At 31.4% G+C, this 27,864-nt stretch overlaps 1 protein-coding gene across 1 annotated transcript in view; it reads right to left on the bottom strand.

The window, feature by feature from the left end:
- LOC145319500 (uncharacterized) overlaps positions 1–16,155 on the bottom strand; it is a 37,616-nt gene extending 21,461 nt beyond the window's left edge. Inside the window, exons 1-7 of the mRNA XM_080161651.1 lie at positions 15,783–16,155; positions 14,343–14,401; positions 11,994–12,064; positions 10,802–10,848; positions 7,528–7,651; positions 7,059–7,121; positions 4,198–4,285 (exon numbers count right to left, since the gene is read on the bottom strand). Of these exons, the coding sequence (XP_080017777.1) occupies positions 4,198–4,285; positions 7,059–7,121; positions 7,528–7,651; positions 10,802–10,848; positions 11,994–12,064; positions 14,343–14,401; positions 15,783–16,138 (808 nt within the window). The 5' untranslated portion in view covers positions 16,139–16,155. The remainder of the gene's footprint in view (positions 1–4,197; positions 4,286–7,058; positions 7,122–7,527; positions 7,652–10,801; positions 10,849–11,993; positions 12,065–14,342; positions 14,402–15,782) is intronic.
- Positions 16,156–27,864: the final 11,709 nt, after the last annotated feature.

The raw sequence follows: 27,864 nt of genomic DNA, 5'->3' as shown, positions 1-27,864 counted from the left end.
CTTTTTTCTGAATATAACTGTTATGACTTCCAGAAAAAAGTTGGGCAATGAAAGGATTTGGTGTCTATTACCTAAACCAACCACTTTCTTTGTGAAGAGGACCATAACTCGAAGCGACACCTCACCTCCGAGGGTTAATTTTAATAACAGATGAAAGATATAGTTTTACAAAATAATATATAGCAATTTCTCTTATTTAAAAAAGTGAAAATATAATAGTATAAAATAAAATATACCTTACAATCACAATATTTACATATTCAATGTTTTAAATAATAACACATATGCTATTTAATTTTGCTTTAATGATAATCATTTAATTGCACAAATTAATAATGTTTTGTAACAGATATTAAGTTGACAAAAGGTTGCTGTGTTTCAAACTAACTATTTACAAATCAAACACCTTCACACATACGCACAAACACACACACTCACACACCGTAATGCATTATTAATTTACACATCAAACAAACTTATATTGCAATTAACCACATTTAATTAAAATTTAAACATTGTACCTAATAAAAAAACACTTTTTGGTAGCTTTTCCTTCCAAAACTTTTTATAATTTGATATATTGTAATAAAATTTAAATATTAATAATAATAGTGGTTACATGATAAAATGAGCTTTGTAAAAACAACACCCACAAAAGTGTATGTTGTTAACAAAGCATAAGGATAGGAAAATAAGTTCTAATGTAATGCTTATACTAAAGTAACAGGATGTCTGTGTGTCTGTACCGAAGGATCTCGCTAACCGCTGAACCGATCGGGTTCTCCTTAACAGGGTAGCTTCTCATAAGTCCCGGGAAGGTTTATAACTATTTTGGGGGAGGGTACCACCACCCTCCCAAGAGAAATGACAAAAAAATCAAAATTTTTTCAAATTTAGAGGAGACGTCAAATAAGGTGGTATCGTACATAAAAAATTAACTTTAACAAACAACAACATTTAAAGTGCCACTAGAGGCCTCTAGGGGCGTAGCCGCTAGTTAATTGATTATTGTAGTTAAAGTAGATAAAAAACAGAAAAATTGCAAACAATAATTTTAATTTGTATATAACTTTTATACTAGTCAAAATTAATAGTTATTATTCAATATAGGAATCAAAATATGTCTGCCAATTTATGAAATAGGTTCATCAATATATAAAGAGATATAACTTACATATTTTTATTTGTTACACGCTCATTTTTAATAGCGAGGCTACTCTAGAAGATTTTGTGTTTGTCTGTATACAAAAAAATAACATGCTATTGTACTCTTCTAGTGAAGTCATCCAAATTTTATCATATTTAATTTTTCCATTTTTACTTTCTGTTTTTCCATATATCATATATATACCGTAAATCTTGTTTTCGAATTAAAACAGCTTTACTTCTTTAAGAAATTATCATCCTTGTTGTTTAGGTTTGTCCCATACATGTTTTACCATTTTTAGCCTACCTTTATTTAACTAGCGTCTGCGCCCCTAGCGTCTAGGGACTACGTATGGAAGGGTTAGACTGAAAAATAGCTTAAAACCATCTTAATAATTTAATCTAAAAACGGTATTTACGGAAGCTACAGGCAAAACACATTTTTACTTTATATATTAAGATAATATAACGACTGTCCATATTTGAACAATAATGCCTTTCCCTAAATGTATGGATTAGTTTAGTTAGCAGCAGAGCTTTCTCTTTCCAACCAATTAAGTATAATGGAGCTTATGGTTTTATAAACTTTACCGAAACCACACATCACAAAAGAGCAACTAAAGAATTGTTCTCAAATTTTTGTTTTTAGTTTTCCTTAATTCATAAAAATAATCGGTTAAGTTTTTTTCACATAAAAATGTTGCTAGTAGGGAACCTTTCCTAGTTTTTAAGATTATTTGGAGGTTGCTAGATCCAGAAGCAAAAACTCCTAGAAAACTTCAGCGTTTGATATTTCTGGTTGGCTGCAACTTATGAACAATCCTGGCAACCTCCAGATTTTAAATCTTCCTGGTATCTAGCAATACTACCCTTCTTATGGAGAGCGCCAATAAACAATATTTTATATTTCTATAACATAATTTAAAGTTTATTTTGAGGGACTAAATTTTAAATTTTTTAACTTGGGAGAAATGATTTCTCATTAACTCTCACAAAATAGCCAAACGGGCCAATACCTATTTTGTTTATTTATGTAGTAGCTCTAACCTGAAGTGACATAATTTCTTTTTTCAAATACTTATACATATATATGTACTGTACAGAAAGGTTCCTTTTTTTCAGAGAGAGAGGGGACAATGGGCTGTTTATAACACTAGTCCCCAAAGTCCTATAATATTGTTTTCTTATTCGTTGCCTCAACAACATTGGGGACTTTAGTGAATTTTGATATGTTGATTCATTAAGTTGAGTGTTCAAACGTTTCAACAACTAATTTTAATTTACAAAAGGGGTAATTTTGTGTATCTTCATTGTACATAAATTTATTGGCCATTGTCTTATCCCCTAGATCCCAGATTTTTTTATATTTTTCAAGGATATTAGAAGTAGCGAATATAAAGACGTGAAATTTTTTTGTTTTGCTAAAAATGGGTGTATTCAGAATTTTAATTTTTAGAGGTTTGTTGACAAGGCGTTGCTACAAAAGATCAACTCTACAAAAGACCAACGCCTACAAAATACCAATTCTACAAAAGACCAACGCCTACAAAAGACCAACTCTACAAAAGACCAACGCCTACAAAAGACCAACGACTACAAAAGACAAACAAATATATATTGTTATATAAACATAACATTCATTAATAAAGTAATACATTATCAATCCATGGCCGCAGCGCTCGGCCCCCTGGCCTGCCTAGCCGCGGGCGCTCGGCCCCCTTGCCTATTACCTAACCTAACCTTACCTAAATATTGTAAAAGAAATATTAAAAATTTGAAGAAAAAAATCTACCAACCACTTTTTGTAAATCTACACAATTCTTAACTATAATTAAGTTAACGTACATTAAACATTCATACATTATTACATATAGGTTAGGTTAGGATAAAGGCAAGGGGGCCGAGCGCCCGCGGCTAGGCAGGCCAGGGAGCCGAGCTCTGCGGCCATGACCTTCTAGCCATACGATTTTTTGTAGTCGTTGGTCTTTTGTAGAGTTGGTCTTTTGTAGGCGTTGGTCTTTTGTAGGCGTTGGTCTTTTGTAGAGTTGGTCTTTTGTAGCAACGCCGTTGACAAACCCCTTTTGAACATACAAGATTGTACAAATCTTGATTGAATTCCATATATAGAGGTTGCACCTGTTTAAGGGTCACACTATTTTACTATTAATGTAACATAATTCTATTCTAAAAATAGTAAGGTTTTTCTTATGTTTGTGCGTTATTATCAAGCGATATAATCATTCTTTCTGGAAAGCTTAACATAGATCTAAAGATAGTTTGAGGCTATTTCTTTATCAAATTTAAGTCTTCGTATTGTCTTAAGCTATTTTTCTTTTCTCAATTCAAATACTGCAAATCCTTATAATAAAGTAACAGGATGTTTGTCTGTGTGTCTGTGTGTTTGTCTGTATGTTTGTACCGAAGGATCTCGCTAACCGATGAACCGATCGGGTTCTCCCAGGGTACATTCTCTTCGGTGCTAGGAAGGTTTATAACTATTTTGGGGGAAGGTACCACCACCCTCCCAAGAGAAATCACAATAAATCGAATTTTTTCTTCTCGAATAGAGACTACTACGTCACATTGCAAAGTATCGTAGAAATTTAATAGAGACTCCTTCGCAACATTGCAAGGTATCGTATTATATTTTTTTTAAACTCCAAACATTTCAAGTGCCACTAGAGGCCTCTAGGGGCGTAGCCGCTAGTACTTAGATAAAGCAATTAAAGAAAATTTAACTGATGTAAATTTGTCGCAGGTACGACCCCGTCAGTTTATCGATCACTTGCACATAGGATACATTTAATAATCGCATCGTATCATAGACAGCTTTTCGCGGATATCAAAATATAAATTCTAAGATTAAAACCAGTTTTGTTATGCCAGAGCAGCCAAAGGCTCGAGCTAGCAAAGCTGGAATTGATTTTATTTTAATATTCATGGAAAATTTACTGTAATATGATGCTATACATGATTTTCAGAGTGCTGAGAACAGTTTCTATAATCTAGCGAATATTAATCGGTTTCAAAGCCATACTGATATATTTTTACCTTTGATTTCATTGTTGTTCTGATTTGTAAATTTTCCCTCCTGACTTTTCTTTTCCTCCTGGGTTAACACATTGTGAATTCCACTTATCTAGATAAAAAAACAAAAAAAATAACAAGGATGACAACATCCATAAAAGCGAAGCTCTGAAATGGTAGGACAAAATAACATTAACTCTTGTAAAGTGTCAGAACTAAATAAGCAAAATATAAATGTATCAGTTTTGACCAAATTAAACTTTTTAAATACAGAATACTGTTTAAGGACATACTTATATTTTAGGACTTGATTATAGAGATGCTTCGCATAAAATATTGTACCTTGTTTCAATAGGAATCAGTACTCCAAAAATTAGACCAATGGGATAATTATATCTTACATGAAGTTTAAAAATCAGCATGTTTTAAATGGACATACGGACTTTCTGGTAACGATTATAGAGTTGCTACGCTTTCTAAGTCGTACCTAACTATTACAGAAATCATCATACAAACTTTGAAATCGATAGTACAATTCTAGCATGTCTAAATTAACAAATAGAGCTAACCGTTTCCGACGGATGGACTGACCCTAATCAAAGAAAAGCTTCCTTTAAAAAAAAGCAAGCCTTTTTTTAAAAAAAAGAAAAGGTTTTCCCAAGACGTCAAAGAGGGTTACTAACCCTATGGTAAAATGTTTTAAGAGGAAAAGAAAACCCTGGCACCATTTTAACACTTTCAACGTTTAAGTTCCCCCTCCCCCTCTTTTCTCCTTTATTCATTTAAAAAATCCTTGTGGACTCCATGAATTCCCCTCCCCCCTCCAGAAAAAGTAAATGTAGAAATAAATGTTCTGTTCTGATTTTAGATTAAAAATAAAAATATATGCCCAATATGTGCAAAAAATTTATAATTTAAGGAATATATAAAAATAATATTCCATTTCTTTTTGAACTCCAGGAAGAGAAAGGAAAATAATAAACAAATATTTTTTCTATCTTTTCCCTCTTAAGACATTTAGCAGTTATCAAGGTCATAACATTACACAGTATAATTTTAAGGATGATTATTTTATCTATTATTGTCTATCCCTGTTGTAGTTCCATAATAAAATATTTAATGCATAAAATTTTAATGATTCTCTTACGCAAGAAAGTAAAAAATCTAGAGTTACAATTTACAAAAGAACACTTTACTTCTGGTTCGAGATTACTCTGAAACTAGTTAAATATTAAAACGTTCGTCTAAAAATATTACTATCCTATTATATAAAGTAATACGCTTTTTTGTCTGTAGCGAAGGATCTCGCTAACCACTGAACTGATATGGTTCTCTTTTATAGTGAAGCTTTTTATAGGTCCAGGAAAGTTTTTTTAAAAACTATTTTGGGGGAGGGTATCTTCACCCTCCAAATAAAAAATGGCCCCACTAATTTTTTAAACTTTTTTTTAAAAACTCAAATTGAAAAAGGAAGGGTGTCGACTTTTCCTTCTCCCCACATTAAGGGCCCCTAGAGGTTTCTAGGGGCGTAGCCGCAAGATTAATAAAAAATAGGTAAGCTATTGTTACTACGTCACTTATTGACAAATTATCCTCCTTTTTAGGTGTGAAAGATAGAGGGCTATAGTTGACTGACTTTTTAAATTTGTGTATTACACAAAAGTAAGAGTTGGAACTTTTTGAATATGATCATCCTGGCGGGCACAGGATGCAAGCAAACTCCTGGCGGGCACAGGATGCATGCAAACTCCTGGCGGGCACAGGATGCAAGCAAACTCCTGGCGGGCACAGGATGCAAGCAAAATGGGTTGGGTCATCCACGTATTTTCTTGACGTAAACAAAGCATCTATGCTGCTAAAATACTAAAATATCCTTCAAACCCCCCTGCTTTCCCCGAACGATTAAGATTAGAAAGGGGGCCCGTCTGTGAAGGGTTAAAATTGCCTGAGTGGTTATTAGAATGTTGTCCTTTAGGTACGAAAACAACCAAAATAATGACCAACAAAATGGAATTTTCTTTAAAAATTTTGAGGACATTATCGAGACCATAAGCGTCCGGAAGGGTGGTGTAGGGGTTGTCATCAACCCCACTGAAATTGGAATGGACTGTCATTCCTTTTTTAACTCCCACAAGGCTTTGCACCCCCCTGGTGAATTATGTGACCGCCACTAATCAAGACATTATTTTTTTACGGTTTAAAATTTTTTATATTCTTTCTTGTGAGATCTTTAATATTATTTCTCGTATTCATTTGAATCCGGTGGATAGGAACCGGTTCTCATGAATACGAAAAAACTATGTCTAGCATCGTATTATATCCAGTTTTCTACGAATATAGAAATGTACAATCATAAGATTAAAACTAGTTTTTTTAGCCGGTGCCTTCGGCACCACGGGGCTAAAAATACTAGTTTTAATCTTATAATTGTACATTCTATATCCGCGGAAAGCCGTTTATAATACGATACGAGAAATAACTTATTTACTTGTATTTCTAATTAATTGTTCTCTTAATCTTCAGATTAACACAGAACAAAATAAAAAGAACACACATGTCATACAATAAAAAAACAAAGACTGCACCAAAGAACAGGCAATTTAAGTCATATAAGTTTTTTTATATTTTGAATCTAATTTCTACTTTATAGGTAAGTGGAGGGGGGGGGGGGGGTTAGATTTACTCCCTTCCCCATTTCCACCTCTCGTCTACTAGAGATAAAATAATTCTGGAACCTAGATAGGAGAGTCATATTCGTCTAGTGCTTAGCAAGATCATTTTGTATACACAGACCAACATCCTGCTACTTTTGTACAGTGTTATAGTAAATTTAGCTTTATAGAACACACTTTGCAATAGAAATAAAACCATAAAAATGCTCTTACCAAATAAACTTGCTTTTGTTTTTCAAACAAGATTTGATCAATAGAATTTAACAATAAATCATCCTGAATAAAAACAATAGTTTATTTGTTCATCAATTAAGTAAATTTCTTTTAAAATTTTTTTTCATTATGGAATTGTTTATTAAAAAATGAATCAAAAAAACAAGAAAAGTGAGGCTTTTTGTAGTGTCTATAAAAAATGACCTCATACAGGCGCCTACCATAGGTCAATTAAAATGCATACTTGCCCTCTATTGGTAATTTAGTCTGTGTATTGGCCTATTATTGGTCATTTGTATAGTAAGACGTCATTTTTTATAGAAACTATAAAGAGCTTCAAATAAGTTTAGCGGGACTTTTAAAATTTTCTTAAAAAGCTTAAATTACCTATAATGGATTTTTAAAATGGACTAGTTATATGCAATTTAGTTACATTATTACAGCGTTGCTGCTCTACAACCAATCTAACCTGTTCTTGTTCCTCCTCCTCTTTAATTGACAGGGATCGCTCCGCCTCCTGGCGCCATATGTACACTTCAGAGCGTACCAGCCGTACTTCTTCTTGTACGACAGCAAGTTGTACACGTAAATCCCTAAACAATATTTGTATATTGTAAACATTTGTAAACTATAACTCTTTGTTGTACAGCATTGCAATGGCGCCATTTGTACACTTCAGATTGTACCAGCCGTACTTCCTCTTGCACGACAGCAAGCTGTACACGTAAATCCCTAAATAATATTTGTATATTGTAAACATGTAAACTATAACTCTTTTTTGTAAATCACTGCAATGGCGCCATTTGTACACTTCAGATTGTACTAGCAGTACCTCCTCTTGTACGACAGGATCTGTACACGTAAATTTCTAAAGGATATTTGTATATTATAAATATGTAAACTGTAACTCTTTTTTGTACTCTTCAGATTGTACTAGCAGTACCTCCTCTTGTAGGACAGGATCTGTACATATAAATCTCTAAATAATATTTGTATATTGTAAATATGTAAACTATAACTCTTTTTTGTACATCACTGCAATGGCGCCATTTGTACAGATCAGATTTTACTAGCAGTACTTCCTTTTGCACGACAGCAAGCTGTACACGTAAATCTCTAAATAAAATTTATATATTGTAAACATGTAAACTAGAACTCTTTTTTTGTACAGAATTGCTATGGTACAATTTGTAACCTCAAAGCATACTAGCCATACCTTCCCTTTTTTAAGACAGCAAGCTGTACACGTAAATCCCTAAATAATATTTGTATATTGTAAACATTTGTAAACTATAACTCTTTGTTGTACATCACTGCAATGGCGCCATTTGTACACTTCAGATTGTACCAGCCGTACTTCCTTTTGCACAACAGCAAGCTGTACACATAAATCTTTTTTTTGTACAGAATTGCTATTGAACAATTTGTAACCTTAAAGCATCCATTTATTACTAGAAGAAATTTTTCAGAAAGGTATAAAAAGATTACATTATATTGTGCTACAGACCGACAAAAGGACAGACACAAGCACTAATAATGTAGCTTCTCTATAAAAAACGGGATTTTAAGGGTTGTAAATTGTATAAGAATCTTTTATATAATATGAAAATTTGACATGGTAAAATTGTAAAAAGATTTGCATAAAGTTGTTAGTAAATATGTAAATGTAAAATATATTTATTTGAATCATATGTAAACATTCATATTTAAAGGCTTTTCAGCCGTTAAATTATATGTTTTATTTCTATAAGAAAACTTTTGAAAACTTTGAAATAAGATGCGATTGTGGCTAAAAAAAACAAGTAAGCTAAGTAAGTATGTAGCTGGTTAATACAAAAATGGCGGTTTTATATAATATTAGCATTTGACTAACATCAACCGAACTTTTTGCAGATGTTCTTGCAACTGTTGCAAAAAAGGCAGCAAATAGCTGCTAAAATTTTGTGTTTTTCCTTAAAGTGCCTTGCCTAGCACAAAAGCCAGGCCCAACACCCTTTATTTTTTAGAATTATGTCAATTAATTTTAAATAAAGCGAAGGAGGAGTGTTATTCTACACTCAACTAGGCGCTTTGAGGAAATCTGCCAAATATTCTAAATATTTATTCTGATAATTATATATGCGTTTAGCGAGCCCTGTAAAATGGATTTTAAAGTTTTGGTTGAAAATTGCAGGGCAGACACATAAATAAATGTTATGTCACAAATAACCCAAAATTTGTTTGAATTTTACCCAAGTTAATGCTTGTTATTTAACATGAATAATCTATTACAAAACAAGGACGACATAATGTCTGAAAGTAGAAGCACTATGAACAATCTTTCAAATCAGAATATAATTGAATTTTAGAATATTATATGAGTTGAAAGATGAGAAAATTTCTAATGATTGTCAACAAATCACTGAAGATGACATCTGGGGATTTTATAAAAATAATTAAAAAGAGATTTCTTTAGACTTAATGTTAGTCATATAGTCGGAACTAAATGCAATGAAATACTGGAAGGAATGGGACAATGGGCTGTTTATTGCACTAGTTCCCAAAGATTTAAAACGTTTTCTAATTCGTTGGCTAAACATCTTTGGAGACATTTAATAAATTTAGATTTATTGAATCATTAGGTTGATTGTCAAAACGTTTCAACCAATAATTGTAATCTACAAAACAGGAAATTTTGTGTATTGGGGATGTACATTAATTTATCGACCATTGTCTTATCCCTTTAGATCCCAGTATAAAATGACATGTTCTAGTTATAATGTAGCAGTGCTTCTAACCAATGAAAACAGATAAACAATAAATCAAATTCATAATCATTAAAAAATAACATTAGTTGTTTTTCTTGGAAGCTAAACCAAATAGCAAATAAACTTTTATTTGCTGCTAAACAATAAAAACTTAGGGAAGAAAAGCAAACAGATTATTTGCAGCATTACTTAATATTTTTATTTAAATATAATCATATTTCTATACTGTCTCTCTGTGAGTGTGTTAGTGTGTAGCAAAGGATCTCGCAAACCGCTAAATCAATATAAATTCTCCTTTAATACAGTAAAGCTCCTAGAGGTCCAGGAAAGGTTGATATCTATTTTGGGGGGAGGGTTACTCCCCCAATCCTCTAAGTGCCACAAGTGGCTTAAAGGAATGTATCTACTGGTACATTTAATTTTATTAAATTAACAGAGTTCTTGGAGCGCTGTTTAGTGTAATAATTTAACCTGTTTTCATTATAATTTTAAAAATATTAAACATGTTGCAAAATATAAAAATTTATGGAAAAAAATTCAATTTTATTAAAAGTTTAGCAAGACTTGCCAAAATAGTTTTTATCAGTTTTATGCACTATCCAGGAAGTGATGGGACATTGAACTGTAAATCATGCTGGTACCCAAAGTTTTAAATTCAAGTTTCAACTTTTATTCAACGTTTATTTAATCTAGAGAAGAGAAATTTAGTTTAACATCATCGGGGATGTTTATCAATTTATCTTCTATTGGCTTATCACTTAAGATCTCAATGAACAATTAGCCCAGCGGCACCTGCTGGGGTTTCGTGTACTTTCTACTCAAGAAAAATCTTTCAAGGTCCTATAAACAGCTTTTCTGTTAAAATAAATCTAAATTATAACATTTAGATATTATTGCTATTTTTCTATTGCTATACATGATTCTTTGTGTGGCTGAGAACCGGTTCTAATCCAAAGGATATTAATCTGTTTTAAAGCCAAACTGCAAAATTTTTACCTGTTTTCTTTTTCTAAACAGTCAAATTCTTTTCGAAGATCCATCATCTGAAAAGCAAAAAAAACAATTGTTGTTTTAATAATGTTAAAGTCCCATTAAAGATGAAATCAAATGTTTCCTACATAAAGAAAAAAAAATCATATATGTATAGCTTCCTATAAACAAATATTTGAAAGTTTAATAAAATTGATATAAAAATGTTAAAATGTAGTGGTATTTTTTTATTATCATTTATTTACAACAAACATGCTGTACAAAAAATCAAATATCTTTTGCGGAATCTGTCAATTTCTTTTTTTATTCTATTAGATAAAAAAGTGAGGGATATTTTTGTCTGAAGCTTAAGATCTCAATAATCACTGAACCGATTTAGATTTTTTTGGTCAACTATACATAGCTAATGTGATGGTTTTAATCCATTTTATTTTCAGATTTAATTCTTGGAATAGTTTTAAGCTATTTTTATAGTTATACCAGCTAAATTTTATGTAAGAATTATGTTTAAAATGAATATTGATTTTTACATTTATATAAATTAATTTACCTGCAGTTTGAGTTATTTTACTGCAATAAAAAATAAAAACTTTCACCTGACAATCTTTAAAATTAAAACTTTCAAGTTTGATACAGCAAAAAATAGATTATTTTTTAAAAATTTTACAACAATGACTAAAATATTAATTCCAATTTAACATTTTGATAGAAGTTGAGTATTTACTCAAATAAGATAAAATAAAATTGTATGAAACACAAAATTAAGGAAATATTTAAAAATCTATTATATCAATTAAGAAAATCGCGTAATGTCAATTAAAAACGATAAGAAAAAAGATTAGTAAATCTAAACTAATTTTATTTATTGTATAAAAATGTTATTATTGTAAGTTTGAAATTAGCAAAACATTTGATGCATAATTAGAAAAATTAGGTTTTTTTTTGTAAAGGAAAGACGAATGATCAGCAAAAAAGAAGAGATGCTTTCATAGATTATTTTCAATTTCGCAAACGACAACATGAGTTGAGTTTCCCTCAAAGTTCCCTCCGAGCACAGAACTCTATTCCTTTAGTTGTGAAATAAATTGAAAATACGGGAGTTAGGTAAACTTATTTCAATTTGTTTCATTTTAAGGATGGGGGGGGGGGTGGTTTCTATACTCGCTAAACACTTTAAGGGAAACTGTTGCAAAACTACCTGATCCAGAAGATTTGAGGAATCACAGCCAGTATTGCAGCAACAAGGTTCAGATATATCATACAGAGGTTCTAAAACAGACAACATTTAATTGGATTGATAGATCTACAATTTTAGTAAAGCATACTGTTCATTTGTTCTTAAATTCCCTCCTCCCCTCTTTCCTCCTCTTGAGTTTATATCTTTTGTTTATATTAAGACTCTTAACATAAACAAAAGAAATAAACTGCAATGATATACATAATTTTCAGTATGACTAAGAACCGGTTCTAATCCACCGAATATTAATCGGTTTCGTAGAGATACTGAAAAATACTTTACACTATGTCTGGCAACGTATGAGTAAGATAAAAACCATTGATATATATTGTATATCAATGCAAAATGTGTCAGGTTCAACAGGCTTTAAAATGATACAAGGAAAGAGATGGCTGAAATTGGATACAGGGCTCTAAAGGGACAAAACTATGGAGGGTAAATTGATGTATATTCCTAATGATGATAAACAAAATTACCCCTTCTGTGGATTCCATTTAATGGTTGAAACGTTTGGACATTTACTTAAATGAAGCAAACGAACAAAATTCAATAAAACTCCCCAAGACTGTGAAGCCAATCAATGAGAAAACGTCATTATAAGACTTTGGGGACAAGTGTAATAAACAGTCCAATGGCACCTTCCCCTCTAGATTGGATGACTTTCTGTGCAAAAGAAATATTTGTAAACAACATTAACCTAATTGTTATTGGATTAGAGATACAATATTAGATAATAAAAATAAATTGTCTGCATTAACAAAACAATGTCAACTAGTTTCATTATAAACGTAGCAAAAAGAATCAAACAGCTTTAATTAACGAATTAAATAGTAGTGTTATTAAGAAGTATTATAAGAAGACTTTCCGTTACGTCCCTATCAGCTAGGGGCTTTGTATTACTATTCATGGGACAGGGAAATAGTCTAAAACTATCCTAGAAATTATGTGAAGCTTCCTTAAAGCGGAGAAATCGGTTCAGTGGTTGGCGAAATCTTAATTGATAAACAAAAAAACCGTACTACTTTATTTGTAAAACTAGCGGATACGCCCCTAGAGACCTCTAGGGGCACTTGAGGAGGTGGAGTTAAATCCCAAAACCAATATTTTTCTATTTTAGTTTAAATTTTTTTTGAGAAGGGGGAGTAATTTTTTTTCTGGGGGCGATTTTTCTTAGGAAGGTGGTGGTACCCTCCCCCAAAATATTTAAAAACCTTCTTGGGACCTATAAGAAGATACCCTGTAAAGGAGAATCCAATCGGTTCAGCGGTTAGAGAGATCCTTCGCTACAGACAAAAAAAGTTTACTACTTTATGTAATAGGAAGAGGAATTAAATAACTGACTGACAAAACCTAATCATAAATTTGCTGCGTTATTACAAAATGTTAGTGTTTTATTGTCAGAAAATTACATAAAAACGAAAGAAAAGAATTGTTACATGTTAGATCAAAATATTACATTTTGTAATCTCCTAAATATTGTACGAGTGTTTGTTTTTAAATAGAAACTTAATTGCATAGAAATTATGGAAATAGATCTTAAAACAAGGATAATCATGTTGATAAATGGCGAAGTATACAATACATTATTAATAATAATATTTCATTAGATGAATTGGTTATTTGTGTTTTGATTTAAACAATATGATACAGTTTTTAAAAAATAACTTAATCTGACGGAAAAAGTGATGGAATTAGAGTAAAACAATAGAGGGGAATGGGTTAATAACTGTATGTCCCCACCCCAAGGACCCTGTGCCGACTTTCAATTGGGTCTTTGAAAATCAACCAATAGCGTCGGGAATATTAACACATCCATGTCGTTACAAAAGAGCAGAAAACAGTTTGATAGCAGACAAAAAAGCTCTCCAACAGGGGTATCCAGGTCAGACATCTATACTTATAGATTTACTGATATGGACTTACAAAATATCCTGTTTAATGAATACTTTCACTATTATTTCCTAGAAATGATTAAATAACATATTTTAAATTTCAAGTGTCCAGAGAATTATGACAACATATTTTCAGAAATTAATGTTCAAAGATAAGTCCCGAATAGGGGTGGTGTGTCCTTGTGGGGAGGGGAGGAGAACAATTCAAATTTAATTAAAAATTTTCAATTCTACAAAAAACACAGTCCGGGACAAATTAAAATTAAAATAAGTTATTTTTTTTTAATTTAAGACATTTAAACAGTACACAAGTTTAAAGTTTCAAAATAAGCATAACTTTTTTCTCTCTTGAAAAGTTCATTTATGGTCTAGATACAATATGAGGGAAAACGCCTAAAATAATTGTTTAAAATTATACCTGAGCAGTTTTTATTTGAAATGATTACACCATTTGTAGCATCACAGTTTGAGTCAAACCTAAAAAATAAAATTGTTATATTAAGAGGGATGACAATATTATTAAGAAGCTAAAGCTAAAAGGAAGCCTGCAGGCAATACACTGCACTACTAACTACTGAATCACTGCCACTAGCAGACTCAATACCCTAAACTTAAAGCCATTTAAAATGATATTTTAAGAAATTTCATTAATAAATTATTTAGCTAGAAAGAAAAAATGTAATTATAAGGTGGTATCCACTGCTGCCATATCAGACAAGTGCTTTTATTGGCAAGAACCTTTACTGTGCACACTTTGGACTTCCAGATAAAGGTCGTGCAATCAAAGAGTTAATTGTATGTTAGTTGCTATTTTTCCTTATACCCAGGGTGTTACATAGTTTTTCAAGTTTTCTTGTCATATAGAAAAATGTTTTGCTACAATGAGCGTTACTGAAGAACAGACAGACTAGTTCAATAATATTGTAGCTTTGCTATTAAACATTGTTTCAGTATCGAGGCTTACATAAAACCATGGCACTTTCAAAGGTCTATTCTAAAATAAAATATCAAGCTATATATATATTTTTTTTAAAGAAGCTTTTCTATAATCATTTTACTAGAAAATAACAAAATATATCTTAAGAAAGAATCATAAAATTTCTGTTTAGATAAAAAAAAATTGGCAACATAATATTTGAAATTATTTCACATAATTGTACTTGTTAATATCATCATTTAAAAATGTCAAGTAGTTTTTCTGCAAATGCTGAAAAAAATGAAAATAATAGTTTGTCATAATTCTTCTTAATGAACTTTCAGTTTGCATCATTAATTATATATTAATTAGAAAGGAAAATTTTTAAAATGCATTTTATTTGCGAAGATTTTCCTCTTTAGTTTTGTGTCTGTTTGTTTTTAACGGATAGCTAAAGTAGTGAACGAAGGTGTAGCAACTTTTTGCAACATACAATTAATTTTACATGATAGAAGTATCCTATTCATATGATAATTGGAATAATGATTTCTATAACGATTAGGGGCACAATGTTATAAAGTTGAAGGCAGTTAAACAATAAAAATATAATGAATTTTTGTTTTCTGTAAAGATGCAATATTTAAAAATCTTTGCTATAAAAAAATTATTTTTTTTTGTTTTTCTTTATTTTGACATAATACATTTTGTATATAAGGATATTATGATCCTTGTTTCTTTCTTTATGACAAATAGCAGGGCTCGGCAGCCGCGACTCAGCCGCGCATAAGTCTCAACTTAAAATCCGCTTGTGTGCATCGTTAAGAATTGGCTGTTTAGAAACAGGTTTATACATCCATATGAATTTTAAAGTAATAGTACGACGATTTTACTGAGGCTTATACGTGGAAAAAGCGCGAGTGCCGAGCCCTGACTAATAATTACCTAATATTTTCATTCCACTGGTTGTTATCATCCATGAGGTCATTATTCTTCTTACAAGTTTGGTCCCAACTTTCTTGAGATATGTTGTTGTCATTTATTTCCTCTCCTCCAGTGCATTTCTCAGTTATGATAATATTGTCCCCAAAGTTATTGCATTTCTCCTTCAATATGTTATTTTGGTCCAGGCTAGTCGGCTTCTCTATCATTACGTTATTCTGACCATTGCATTTGTCTGGTAATTTGTTATTCGCGTCCACGCCATTGTGTTTATCGGTAAGATTTTTGTTCTTTCCCACCACGCCGTTGCAATTGTCCTTTATTATGTTTGTGTCACCCCCTCCATTACATTTCTCCATTATTATGTCTGTATCCCCTCCCTGCATCAGGAAAGTCAATCTTATTTTTTTTGCTATTGCCTATGCCTAAATTTTCTTTTAACAATGACAAATATGTGAAAAAAGCAGCATTAACAACTAATTATGTTTTAAGTTATTGAAAAAAACCTGTTTTTCATACATAAGTCAAAAGCGGCTTTATAGTAAGCTCATTTTCAATGTAAAAATATATTATCCCAGTTAAAAATAAAATGAAGAATATAAGATTGACTTTTTTTCCTTATTCCCACAGACATCCACTGGATTCATTTTCATTGCACAACTCCTTTTTTACATTTCAACTTTTCTGAAATAAAAAATTTATTATAAACAAAACCCAATGCGATATTTATTTGTAACAAGGATGACAACATCCATGTGTAGCAAATTATTACACTAACAAGAATGAGATAACCCTAAAGTAGCGAAGCACAAAAGATCATAGAAGATATCATGGATAGTGATTTATAGTGCAGACGTTGAGTTATTACATGTTTTAATATTTATTCTATACCTATATAAGCGATTACTTTTTCTGTTTTTTACCTTATGAATTATTTTCGACAGATTTTTTATAAAACGGCTTGCTTTATTGCATCAAGATCCATGGCAGATCTATATAGGAAATAAACGTCTATATATGAGCTCGAGTCTTCCAATAGTAGAGTGTTTAATACTCATAGTGCTCCAAAAATCCATAATAAACTCTCATTGACCAGAACTATAAGACCCATTATTTTACTCTGTAAAGAATAAATTCTTTTTTTTTAATTTCATGTTGCTATTTGAATTATACTAAAGTATTGAATTTCTATTCATAAAATAGAAAAATTTTAATTTATAAAATAGAAAATCAAAGAAAACTTAGTTTTAAAGTAATTTGATACTAGCGCTGCGTCTGTAATGTGTTCAGATATTAAACTAAAATTTAACATTTAACTAAATATTTTAACCCTTTAAGGACGATAATTTGAAACAAAAAATTCTAGGATCCTAAAATATTTCAAAGAAAGAGAGACAAAATTATAAAAACGGTTTTAAATAAAAATAATGAAATTTAAAAAAAGATGGAAGGAAAGGGAAGTGAGAGAGAGGGACATATAATCTCTAAAAAATGATGAAAAAACGAAACTAAAGTCGTAGTATCTTTTTAAAAAAAGTGTAGTAACTTTTTTGTAGTTGGGTTGATATTCAATGGTTGGACAATGGAAGAAAAAGATTAATATTCAGAGATAGGCCAATGGAAGAAAAAGATTAAGATTCAATCTAGCCAATAGCGAGATAATTTTAGAACGCCGCCTCTAGTATTTTTATATAGGAAAAAAAGTATTTTCTACAAATTAGTAATTACTTAGGAACTTTATCCATAGTTTAAATATCCAAATAATGAAGAGAATTCCGCAAGAGAAGCCTTGCAAGAATGTGCACAGATTTTTCATTCTAAACCTTGCATTTTCTTCCAACAATGGATGTAAAACACATAGATATTGTGACAGGGTTTTTGCCATTAATGTAGGTTGCTGATATAGTCCTCATATATTGGTTAATATGTTCCTTAATGGTAAGGGGAGGGGATGAGATGAAGTCATAATGAATAGGGTATATAGAGTATCGTAATAATAGCCAGCTGGAAGAAACATTTTATGAGGGAATGGAATAATTTTTTATATTATCCACATGTTTTTCTATATCCTTTCTTTCACCACGGGTTCATAACGAACAAGTACAAGTAGCTTCTTAAGTAGCACAGTAATAGCAAGCTAACAAGTTCGGTAACCTTTCATACACAGCAGAACGATGTATGTCGGTCTATCAGTGTCCGTATGTCTGTAATTCTAAAGCAACAGATTCCTGTTTGGTCCGATTTTACATTGCTTTTCAGGGAATTTACTTATGGTCATACAATGGTATCAAGCTGTTTTTTTTGCAGTTTGGACACTCCCCCCCCCCTCAAAATTCCTTGAGGCGAATCCCACGGTTAAATATATAAGGAATGGAAAAAAACCTTTCATTTTTTTTTTTTTTTTTTACCTAGAATACAATATTTTAGAAAAATAGAGATTAAAAAAGTTACAAATATTTAGTTGGCAATTTTCTTGTTTTACCAAGAAAAACAAAGTGATAATACACACAGACATACACACATACACCTACACACACACACACACACACACACACATAAACAGTAGGTTTGTGTTGACATTGTGACATGTTACCATGTAAATTAGCCAGGTTCAATGTTTTTATTTTTTAAAGGAATAGTTTATTGCTTCGTATTATAGACATCTTTCCGTGGATATTAAGATGTAAAATTCAAAGATTAAAACAAGTTTTGTTAGCCCCGAGGGGCTGAAGGTCCGGGCTAACAAAGCTCTTATTATTTTTATGATTTTTATTTTTTAATATTGGGATGGTGGTTGTTCCCTCTCCCAAAAAAACCCTTTCCAGGACCTAAAATAAGCTACCCTGTAAAGGAGAACCATATCGGTTCAGTGGTTAGCAAGATCCAAATACTGAAATAAAGATATTGAACTATGCTACACTGCACACATACACATCAGGGATAGAAAGGGATAAGACAATGGCAAATAAATTGATCTACATTCCCAATGATGATACATAAAATTACCCTTTTTGTAAATTACGATTAGTGGTTGAAACATTTGTACACCCAATATAATGAATAAATACCAAAATTCAATAAAATACCCCAAAGTTAATAAGCTAACGATAAGAAATCGTTATTAAAAACTTTGGGTACTAGTGTAATAAACAGCCCATTGTTTCCTTCCTCCCTGCATACACTGTTGTAAAATTAATATATTTAACAACAAAGGAGTTTGACAGTTCCTATGTACATTCTAAATATGCATATTATATGGTCAGAGCAAACCTAATTTACCAATTCTTTTTAGTAAAAAACTATTCAGACGGTATGACAAACGAACATGAAAACTGGTATTGATTTTATGATTTATATTTTGATATTCGTGAAAAAATGTCTGTAATTCGATGCTATGCTTAATTTTTCAGTATGGCTGTGAAAGATTCTAATCCAGTGGGTATTCACCTGGTTCGGAAGCCATACTAGAATAGTTATTTCTCGCATCAGCTTTCCGCGGATATAGAATGTACAATTATAGGATTTAAAAAACTGGTTTTAATCTTATGATTTTACATTTCTATAATCGTAGAAAGCTGGATATAATACGATGCTAGATAAATTTTTTTTCGTATCGATGATAACCGGTTCCTATCCACCGGATTCGAATGAATACGAGAATAGTTATTTCTTTCATAACTAACTTTCCGCGGATATAGAATGTACAATTATAAGATGAAAACCAGTTTTTTAGCCCCGAGGTGTCGAAGGCACGTGCTAAAAAAATTTGGTTTTAGTCTTATGATTGTACATTTCTATATTCGTAGAAAACTGGATATAATACGATTCTAGACATAGTTTTGTCGTATTCATGAGAACCGGTTCCTATCCACCGGATTCAAATGAATACAAGAAAACATATTATTAAAGTCCTTATGTGACCACCCAATGCAATGTATTGTGTATATATGCCTGAAAATGACGCTCACCAGTACTCAAAATTAGTTTTCTTTTTTACATCATTTCTAATTTTATCAAAATTTTTAAAAGGGATAGCTATTCTACAATTATGGCCAGTCTGGCCGCATGTCCGAAACGAATTGCTATTTTTGTTTATTTAGGCATGTCAATTATATATTATTTATAACTATACAAAAAGAGAGCAATTCTACGTTTAGGGTCGGTCCGGCCGTCCGTTAATTGTCCAATGCATGATAATTCCTGTAAGAGTTGGGTACAATTTAGAAAGCGTATAAACTCTACAATCATCACCTGAAAGTTCGTATGTCCATTTTAACATGATGATTTATTTAATTGTTTTATGGAAAACATATTTTTATTTATCCAATTCATTTGATTTTTGATTACTGATTCTTTGCAAAATTATATACAACATTTATCAAATCATCTCTATAATTAAGTAATAAAATAAAGATTATATTCATACGAAATTTTTGTTAAGACCTGAGTTGTTTTTCTACTTTTCTTAATGTTCGTTTGTCTGACCGTCTAATATACTGAGCATCGTTTTGTATATGTTGTCATCCTTGTTTAAATACAAAGTTAAAAATAATTGACCCATTAATAATAATTAAGTTATTTTACACTAATTTCTAAACAAGTAATTAACTTGTCAACCTTTGATTTAACAAGAACATATATTTTCATTGCAAGTTCACCAAATCAGGAAGGAAGGGGACAATGGGCTCTTTATTTAAAGTCTCCAAAGTTTCATGATAACGTTTTCTCAATCTTTGGCTTAAAAACTTTTTTTTTGATTTTTATTGAAACGGAAGATGAAAAACAACAGTAAAATATTTAGAAAATGTTATACGTATTGTATCAAAAGTAAAAACAAGGATAACAACATATATAAAAGCGAAGCTCTGTAACGGTAAGACAAACGTTTATTGACACTTGTAGAGTGTCAGAACTGATTAAGCATTAAAAAAATCTGATAAATAGGATAATCATATCACATAAAAAATGTTGTTGAAAAAGGTTAAAATTGGACTTACGGATATTCCGGTAACGAATATAGAGTTGCTACGCTTTCTAAATTATACCTGTTATAAATAACTGTTATAGGGTTCAAAAAGCAAAGTTTAAAATCCATAGGACAATTAGAACACATCTAAATACGAAAAGAGCAAACCGTTACGGATGGACGAGCGGACGGACCGAACTTAATTTGCTGTATCTCTTAACAAAATCTTGCTAAATGTGGTCAAACGCCCTTTAAAACAACCAACCCATTAATTGCACGACCTTTGTCTGGGTGTCCAAACTGTGCATGGTATTGAGTTTTGGGCTTAGGTATTCCTTCTTTTCAAACTATTTATGTCGTGCAACCTGACATAGCATCAGTAGGGACAATTTTTAGCGCCTTTAGTTATGACGCGGAGTTAAACTGATATTCGAAACTATTAACTTCCCGTCACATAGCTCCCAGAATGATTTCATTTAGGCTTATTTTTCTAAATTAAAGTCTTGGAGGAAGAATTAGGTAATTTTTTCTCTAACCCTCTACATAAAAAGAGCTCTCCTAATTGCAAGGGACAAAGACACTTCCAACCAAGAAAGCAATGGCAGATTTATAATTAGTATAAACATTATGTGTTGGCTAATTTATGTATATCAAAATTGTTGGCAGAAATGTTTGAACACTGCAGGTTTGTACAAACTAAACAAGATTTTATAAAGACCCCCTAAAGTTTCAATCAACAAATGAGATAATGTGTTTATAAAGCTTTGGGGACCAATGTAAAATACCGTCCAATGACCCTTCCCTCCCTATTTTCTATAAAACACTTTATTTTTAACAAATAAAACAATAACTGTAAAAATAGTAGTGACATATGAAATAAAGATAAATGATAATATTCCCATGTAAACATTGGATTATTGGAAGCGCAGCTACTATATAACATGTTATAGTCGTAATAAAACAACTACAAGGATTTTATACAGAGCAACCAAAGTGACGACTTACCTCAATTTTTGCTCTTAATCTTTTTATAAGCAATTTTTTACCAACGCATATCGTATTTTATTGGCATACATTTTAATCCATGTGTATATTTGTGGTCTCATCAAATTATTTGCGCATATTTTTTAGTCGGGTTGGCGGGAACCTGAACAAATGTGCAAAAAACTATCAACGCTGTGCTACTTATGAACATAATAGTCCTTGTATTTATTTATATATTTGTTTGGTAGAATAAGAATAAGCATTGTTCAATTAATATCTATAAATATATAATACAATGCAATGCTCAATGTACACTATTAATAAGGATGACAACATCCATGAAAGCAAAGCTCTGAAACGGTAGTACAAACGAACATTAACATTTGTAAGAACTGAAAAATCATGTATTAATATCGAACCAACAGTGTAAATAAATTTGTTGAAAAACTGCTTAAATACTGGATAATGTTTAAGGACATACTAACGTTTTTAGGACTTGATTATAGAGATGCTTTGCTTATAACATTGTACTTTGTTGTCCTAGGAATCAGTATTCCAAAAAACAGACCAATCGGATAATTTTATTACATAAAAATTGGTTGTTAAAAAAGTTAAAAATCAACATGATTAAAATGAACTTACGGACATTCTGGTAACGATTATAGAGTTGCTACACTTTCTAAATCGTTCCTAACTACTACAGGAATCACCATGCAAAGTTTTAAATCGATAGGATAATTCTAACATGCCTAAATTCACGAAAAAAGCTATCTGTTCCAGACGGACGGACGTACGGTCAGACCGACCCCAATTATAGAAAAGCTTCGCTTTTAAAAAGGACAAATATGTCCATAAGTAGCACAGTAATTAAACTTAATACTTACTAGCTTGAATAAAAAAACTAGTTACATGTTAGTAAGTAATGTAATTACTAGATGATTAATTATTGGTCAGCAGAATCCTGGCAGCAGGATTTAACCAAATAAATTAAATAACTGCATTTCTGTATACAAGTTTTATTACAAATAGGCCAACGGACAAAATAAGTTATATAGTAGCTTAATCACTGAAAATTGTGTATTATAACAGTACGTGAGTTTAAATCATATTAGCTCCTGCAAAATTTGTTTAAAAATAATTTTTTAGCTATGTGTATATTATTTTTCCTTGCATATTACATCTATCTAGTCAATTTAAAGGTCTTAGAGACCAGCACCGTGAAACTTACGTCCCTGACAATTTAACTTGTAGTGCAGCATAGCTACCAGAATGTTATTTTTAACTGCTTTTGTTTCATTTTTGTTTGTTTTTTCAATTATGCACTTTTCCTCACATTTTCCCCTCATCATTGCACTTGCAAAGTAATACTACAAAAGTCAATGTCGGTAATAATGACAGAAATATTGGTTTAATTTTAATGAAAGATATCCTTATAATAAAGTAACAGAATGTCTCTTTGTTTGTTTGTCTGTTTGTACCGAAGAATCTCACTAACCGCTGAACTGATCGGGTTCTCCTTAACGGGGTAGCTTCTTATAGGTCCATGGAAGGTTTTTTAACTATTTTGGGGGAGAGTACCACAACCCTATCACACACCCCCCCCACAAAAAAAAATTAAACCTAAATTAAAAATAGCGTTGGTGGGGCCGGGGGGGGGGGGGACTTCAGTAAAAGTCACCGAAGTTTTCAAGCCAACGAACAAGAAAAACGTTATTATTTAAATCTTAAGGTTAAGACAACAAAAACTTATGGATAACAATAAGATTTATGTGTAAAATTTTTCTGAAATTATTTCTTGAGTTTAAAATTCAATTTTAGTCAGGAAGGGAGGTAACATATCAGCGTAAAGTTATACTGCTACCAAAAGTTTAAAATTAACATGCACGATTTCTTACTAGTTGGTATATATATTAACTATTGATTTCTTGCTTCAAACTAGCAGTGTTTCAACTTTTTAACCAATAATTTCAATCTACAGAAGGGGTAATTTTGTAATCATTATTTTTGATGTAAATCATTATTTCATTTTTATGTTTTAAGATAACCAAGTTTAAATTTTTTATAAATTCTGTTGCGTACTTTTAGTTTTGACGTCATGTGTATGGAGTTTAAATAGGATGCAAGGATATGTTAATGCAGGATAAATTAATTGCTACGATGCTTTTGCTCAAAGTCTATAATCCTCCAACCGGGTCGTCTGCTCCTCTGGACTAACAAAACTAGTTTTAATCTTTTTTTTTCATTTCAATATCCGCGGAAAGCTGTTTATAATACTGAGTATGCATTACAAAACTTTTATCTATAAATGGTTTAGATACAGGCTAAAAAATTTACTTTATTTATCAATTCAAATGAAAAATTGTACACATTCAATATGGAATAAAATATGATTTTTAAAAATACTAATAAAAATTTTGCTTCATTTTTTTTTGCATATTTAATCACTCTTAAACAAATAGATGCTAAGATATGTAATTCACTTTTAAAATTTTAAGCCCTAGCTAAAATGAATTCAATTTAAAAAAAAACATATCAAATGTATAAAATTAAGCAAGAATATTTCTTAAAAATTAAAAAAATTTTTTTGTCATTCTTGTAATTACTGTCTAATTGTTCTGTTTCAAATAGTCTATATTTTAAAGTTTTTATTTGATTATAATGGATTCACTTTAAGTTGAATTTAGTATTCTGTAAGTTAAAGTAAGTGCACTAGAAGAAATATAAAATGATTCTGTAATAATGTTTGAATTTTGCACATTTGATATCAATTTTTCAAATTTTAGTGTAATTAATAATTAAAAATTGTTTTTATATTAAATAACATTTTTGAACACTTTTCTTAAGCAAATTGTCTTTCAAAGCAATTTAATTAAAAAATAAATAATACACTAAAGTTTTTAATAATATGTATTCCACAGTAAGCGAAATCCTTGCCTGACGAAGGTATAATCCAAACTAAAGATAGGATAATATAGTAAAACCAAACCTCCGCTGTCGGAGTGGTGTGTGAGTGTGTGTGTGTGTGTGTGTATGTAAAGAATCTACACCCATCATAAGAAATCCTCCGTATGTGTTTCAGAATTGATGCGGAGTGATTGGGGTGGGGTAACCCCCCCCCCCCCCGCGAATGTGACTCAATTATGTCCGAGGGATGAAAAATGTCTCCGAGTGGTAAAAAGTTAAGTTGTTGTTAAAATGATTTATTCAACTTATGGAAAAAAATCATAAAAAATAATAGGAAAAATACAAACAATTAACTAACAAAATGATACACAGATAGCAAATAATCATTAGTACAGTAAGTTAAGAACAATGTTTAACAATCTCACAGTGAGTTAGATAGGTTCAAAAACGATAAATATGATAAGTTAGTTATGAGATTATTAGCAACATAATGTTATAACATATATAATATAATGACACATAGGTTATAATATGGTTAATATCATGATATAATAGTTTTTAGATGATAGAGGTTAAAGTTTTAGCAGCTAGATTCAAATTTCCTCATTTATTGTAGATATTTATCCACTGACAAATGAAGTTTACTATTGTCACTTTTTACACTATATACATAATCCACAAAGACAAATGTCATTGCTTCTCGGTGCTGATTTCTTCTGCAGTATTACCATGACTTGAAATTTGAAGAGGAAGGTGTCAGGAAACTGCAACTCGTCGACAGCAAGACGCCAAAGTTTCAATTAAGAAACCCTTCATCCATAAATAAAAACGGCTGACGCCTGGCATGGATGTAACCAAGAGATTCATACTGAAAAATCAGGAGTTATGTCATAATAAATTAGTCATCTCCAACCTAATTTATTTTAAATGTCCAAGATTTACCCATTGTGTGAGTTGTAGTGTTATGATGCTTGGTTTCAAATTGCACGCCAACTTTAATTGCGCGTAGGTCAGGCTGGAGAGGAGGAGAGTAGGCTCTGATTGAGGGGTGTAAGTGAAGGTAGAGTATTTCTGTAAGGGGAATATTTAATCCCTTCTCAGGTGGGAAACAAGGATTTTTTTGAGAAAATGATAGCATTTTAACTAAAGCTGACGTTCATTGAATGGTTTTGGTATGTGGAAATTTCTTCTTGGTGGTTTAAAAAGTCTCACAACTCTATGCTTCACTGGGCTCTTATACATTTATTCAACCCATATCAACTTTGAGCTGACTGCATAAGAAATACTGAAAAAAACTCAGCTTTCATTGGAAATTGTCGGTTAGATCCACACTCCACCACAGCTGCGACATAACTGGTAAAAAGTTAAGTAACAATTATATCCATAAACTTAAATAGAATGATGACTGTTCGTCCGTCTTTCCGCCCGTAAGGATGAAGCTTAAAATCTCGCTAACCACTGAACCGATTGTCTTTGCTTTTCAAGTAATATACCTTCTGGTCATACAAAAATGGAAGTGTTTTTTTTGGGGGGGTGGGGGGTGGGGATTTCACTTGGAATTGTTTGTCAGAATCGTTGTCCCCCATAGTCAAAGAAATATTTAGATTGAAATATATCAGGTGAAAACTCGCTATGCTTTTCATTACCTCAAACTTTGGGGGTTAAGGTAGGTTTGTACAAAGAACAAGAAAGACAATTTAGTTAAAAGCGAAGCTCTAAAATTCGAAGAAAGACAAACGAACAATCCTTATACTAAAGTAACAGGATGTTTGTCTGTCTGTCTGTGTGTCTGTCTGTGTGTCTGTCTGTGTGTCTGTCTGTGTGTCTGTCTGTGTGTACCGAAGGATCTCGCTTACCGCTGAACCGATCGGGTTCTCCTTAACAGGGTAGCTTCTCATAAGTCCCGGGAAGGTTTATAACTATTTTGGTATCGTACATAAAAAATTAACTTTAACAAACAAAAACATTTAAAGTGCCACTAGAGGCCTCTAGGGGCGTAGCCGCTAGTAAATCTTATAAAGTGTCAGAACTTAATAAGTAGAACAGTAATTTGTAATACTTGATAAAATTAAACAGAAACTTGTTGCAAAATTGCTTAAATACAGGATAAAAGACACACTTACTTATTTAGGAATTGATAAAAGAGAAGCCTCTAACACGTCTAAATTAACGAAAACAGCTAACCGTTATGGTTAGAGGGACGGACTGACCCCAATTATAGGGAATGAAATGTTTTATGACGTTGCAATTACTTGTATTGACTAGGTTTAGTGATTATTGTAGTTATATTTATAGAAAATTTGTACCTTTTTGCAGCTGCGTCAATTTATATCAAATAAAATCTGTACATTGAGAGATATGTGTTTTAGTAATTTACAACCACGGCTACGTCCCTAGAGACCTCTAGTGGAATGTAAAATGTTTTTTTTTTTAATTTACACTAAGATCAGCATTTACCAAAAATATTTTCTCGGCCGTTAGATGGTATTAGTTATGTTTTTTTTGTTTTATTTTGAAACATTGGTGTATGGTAATGGCAATTTGAAATTGAAAAAATTAAGAATTTTATTGGCGTAGAGTTGGCGTTAAACTTCTTATGTAACTTTGGGAAGGGGGTAAGAACGGTGGAGACTTGTAGCATAATTGGACCAGTAGTTTATAATTTAAGATGCAGATGAGTGTCATAAACAATGCAGACAGAGCACTGGCTGAGTGTCATAAACAATGCAGACAGAGCAATGGATGAGTGTCATAAACAATGCAGACAGAGCACTGGATGAGTGTCATAAACAATGCAGACAGAGCACTGGCTGAGTGTCATAAACAATGCAGACAGAGGACTGGATGCACACAATGTACCTGGATTTCTGTTACTTGCTACATGTATATCATCCTGGAAGGTTACCAATTTGTTTTTATAAATAATTTTAGGTTTAAGTTATAACATAAAAAAACAATAATCTGTAGGGTGGGTCGATTTTTGACATTTTTATCTGAGACCAAAGCGGGAATCTGCAAATGATTAATGGCTTATTTTCTTCGTTTTTTAAGGCAATTAATAAACAACAATTAATTGCCTTAAAAAACGAAGAAAATAGGCCATTAATCATTAAATTCTGATAACTATAAGTAGGGTAAAATTGCTTTCAAAAAAGTTCTCATAAAAAAAACACACTGTATAATACACCTATGTATGATTTCAAATTTATCTGAAGTCTTAAAACCAGACAT

The sequence above is a fragment of the Acartia tonsa genome, chromosome 5, assembly GCF_053477335.1.
Source record: "Acartia tonsa isolate MP-2025a chromosome 5, ASM5347733v1, whole genome shotgun sequence".
Classification (NCBI taxonomy): domain Eukaryota; kingdom Metazoa; phylum Arthropoda; class Copepoda; order Calanoida; family Acartiidae; genus Acartia; species Acartia tonsa.
This window is presented reverse-complemented; position numbering and strand designations above follow the sequence as displayed.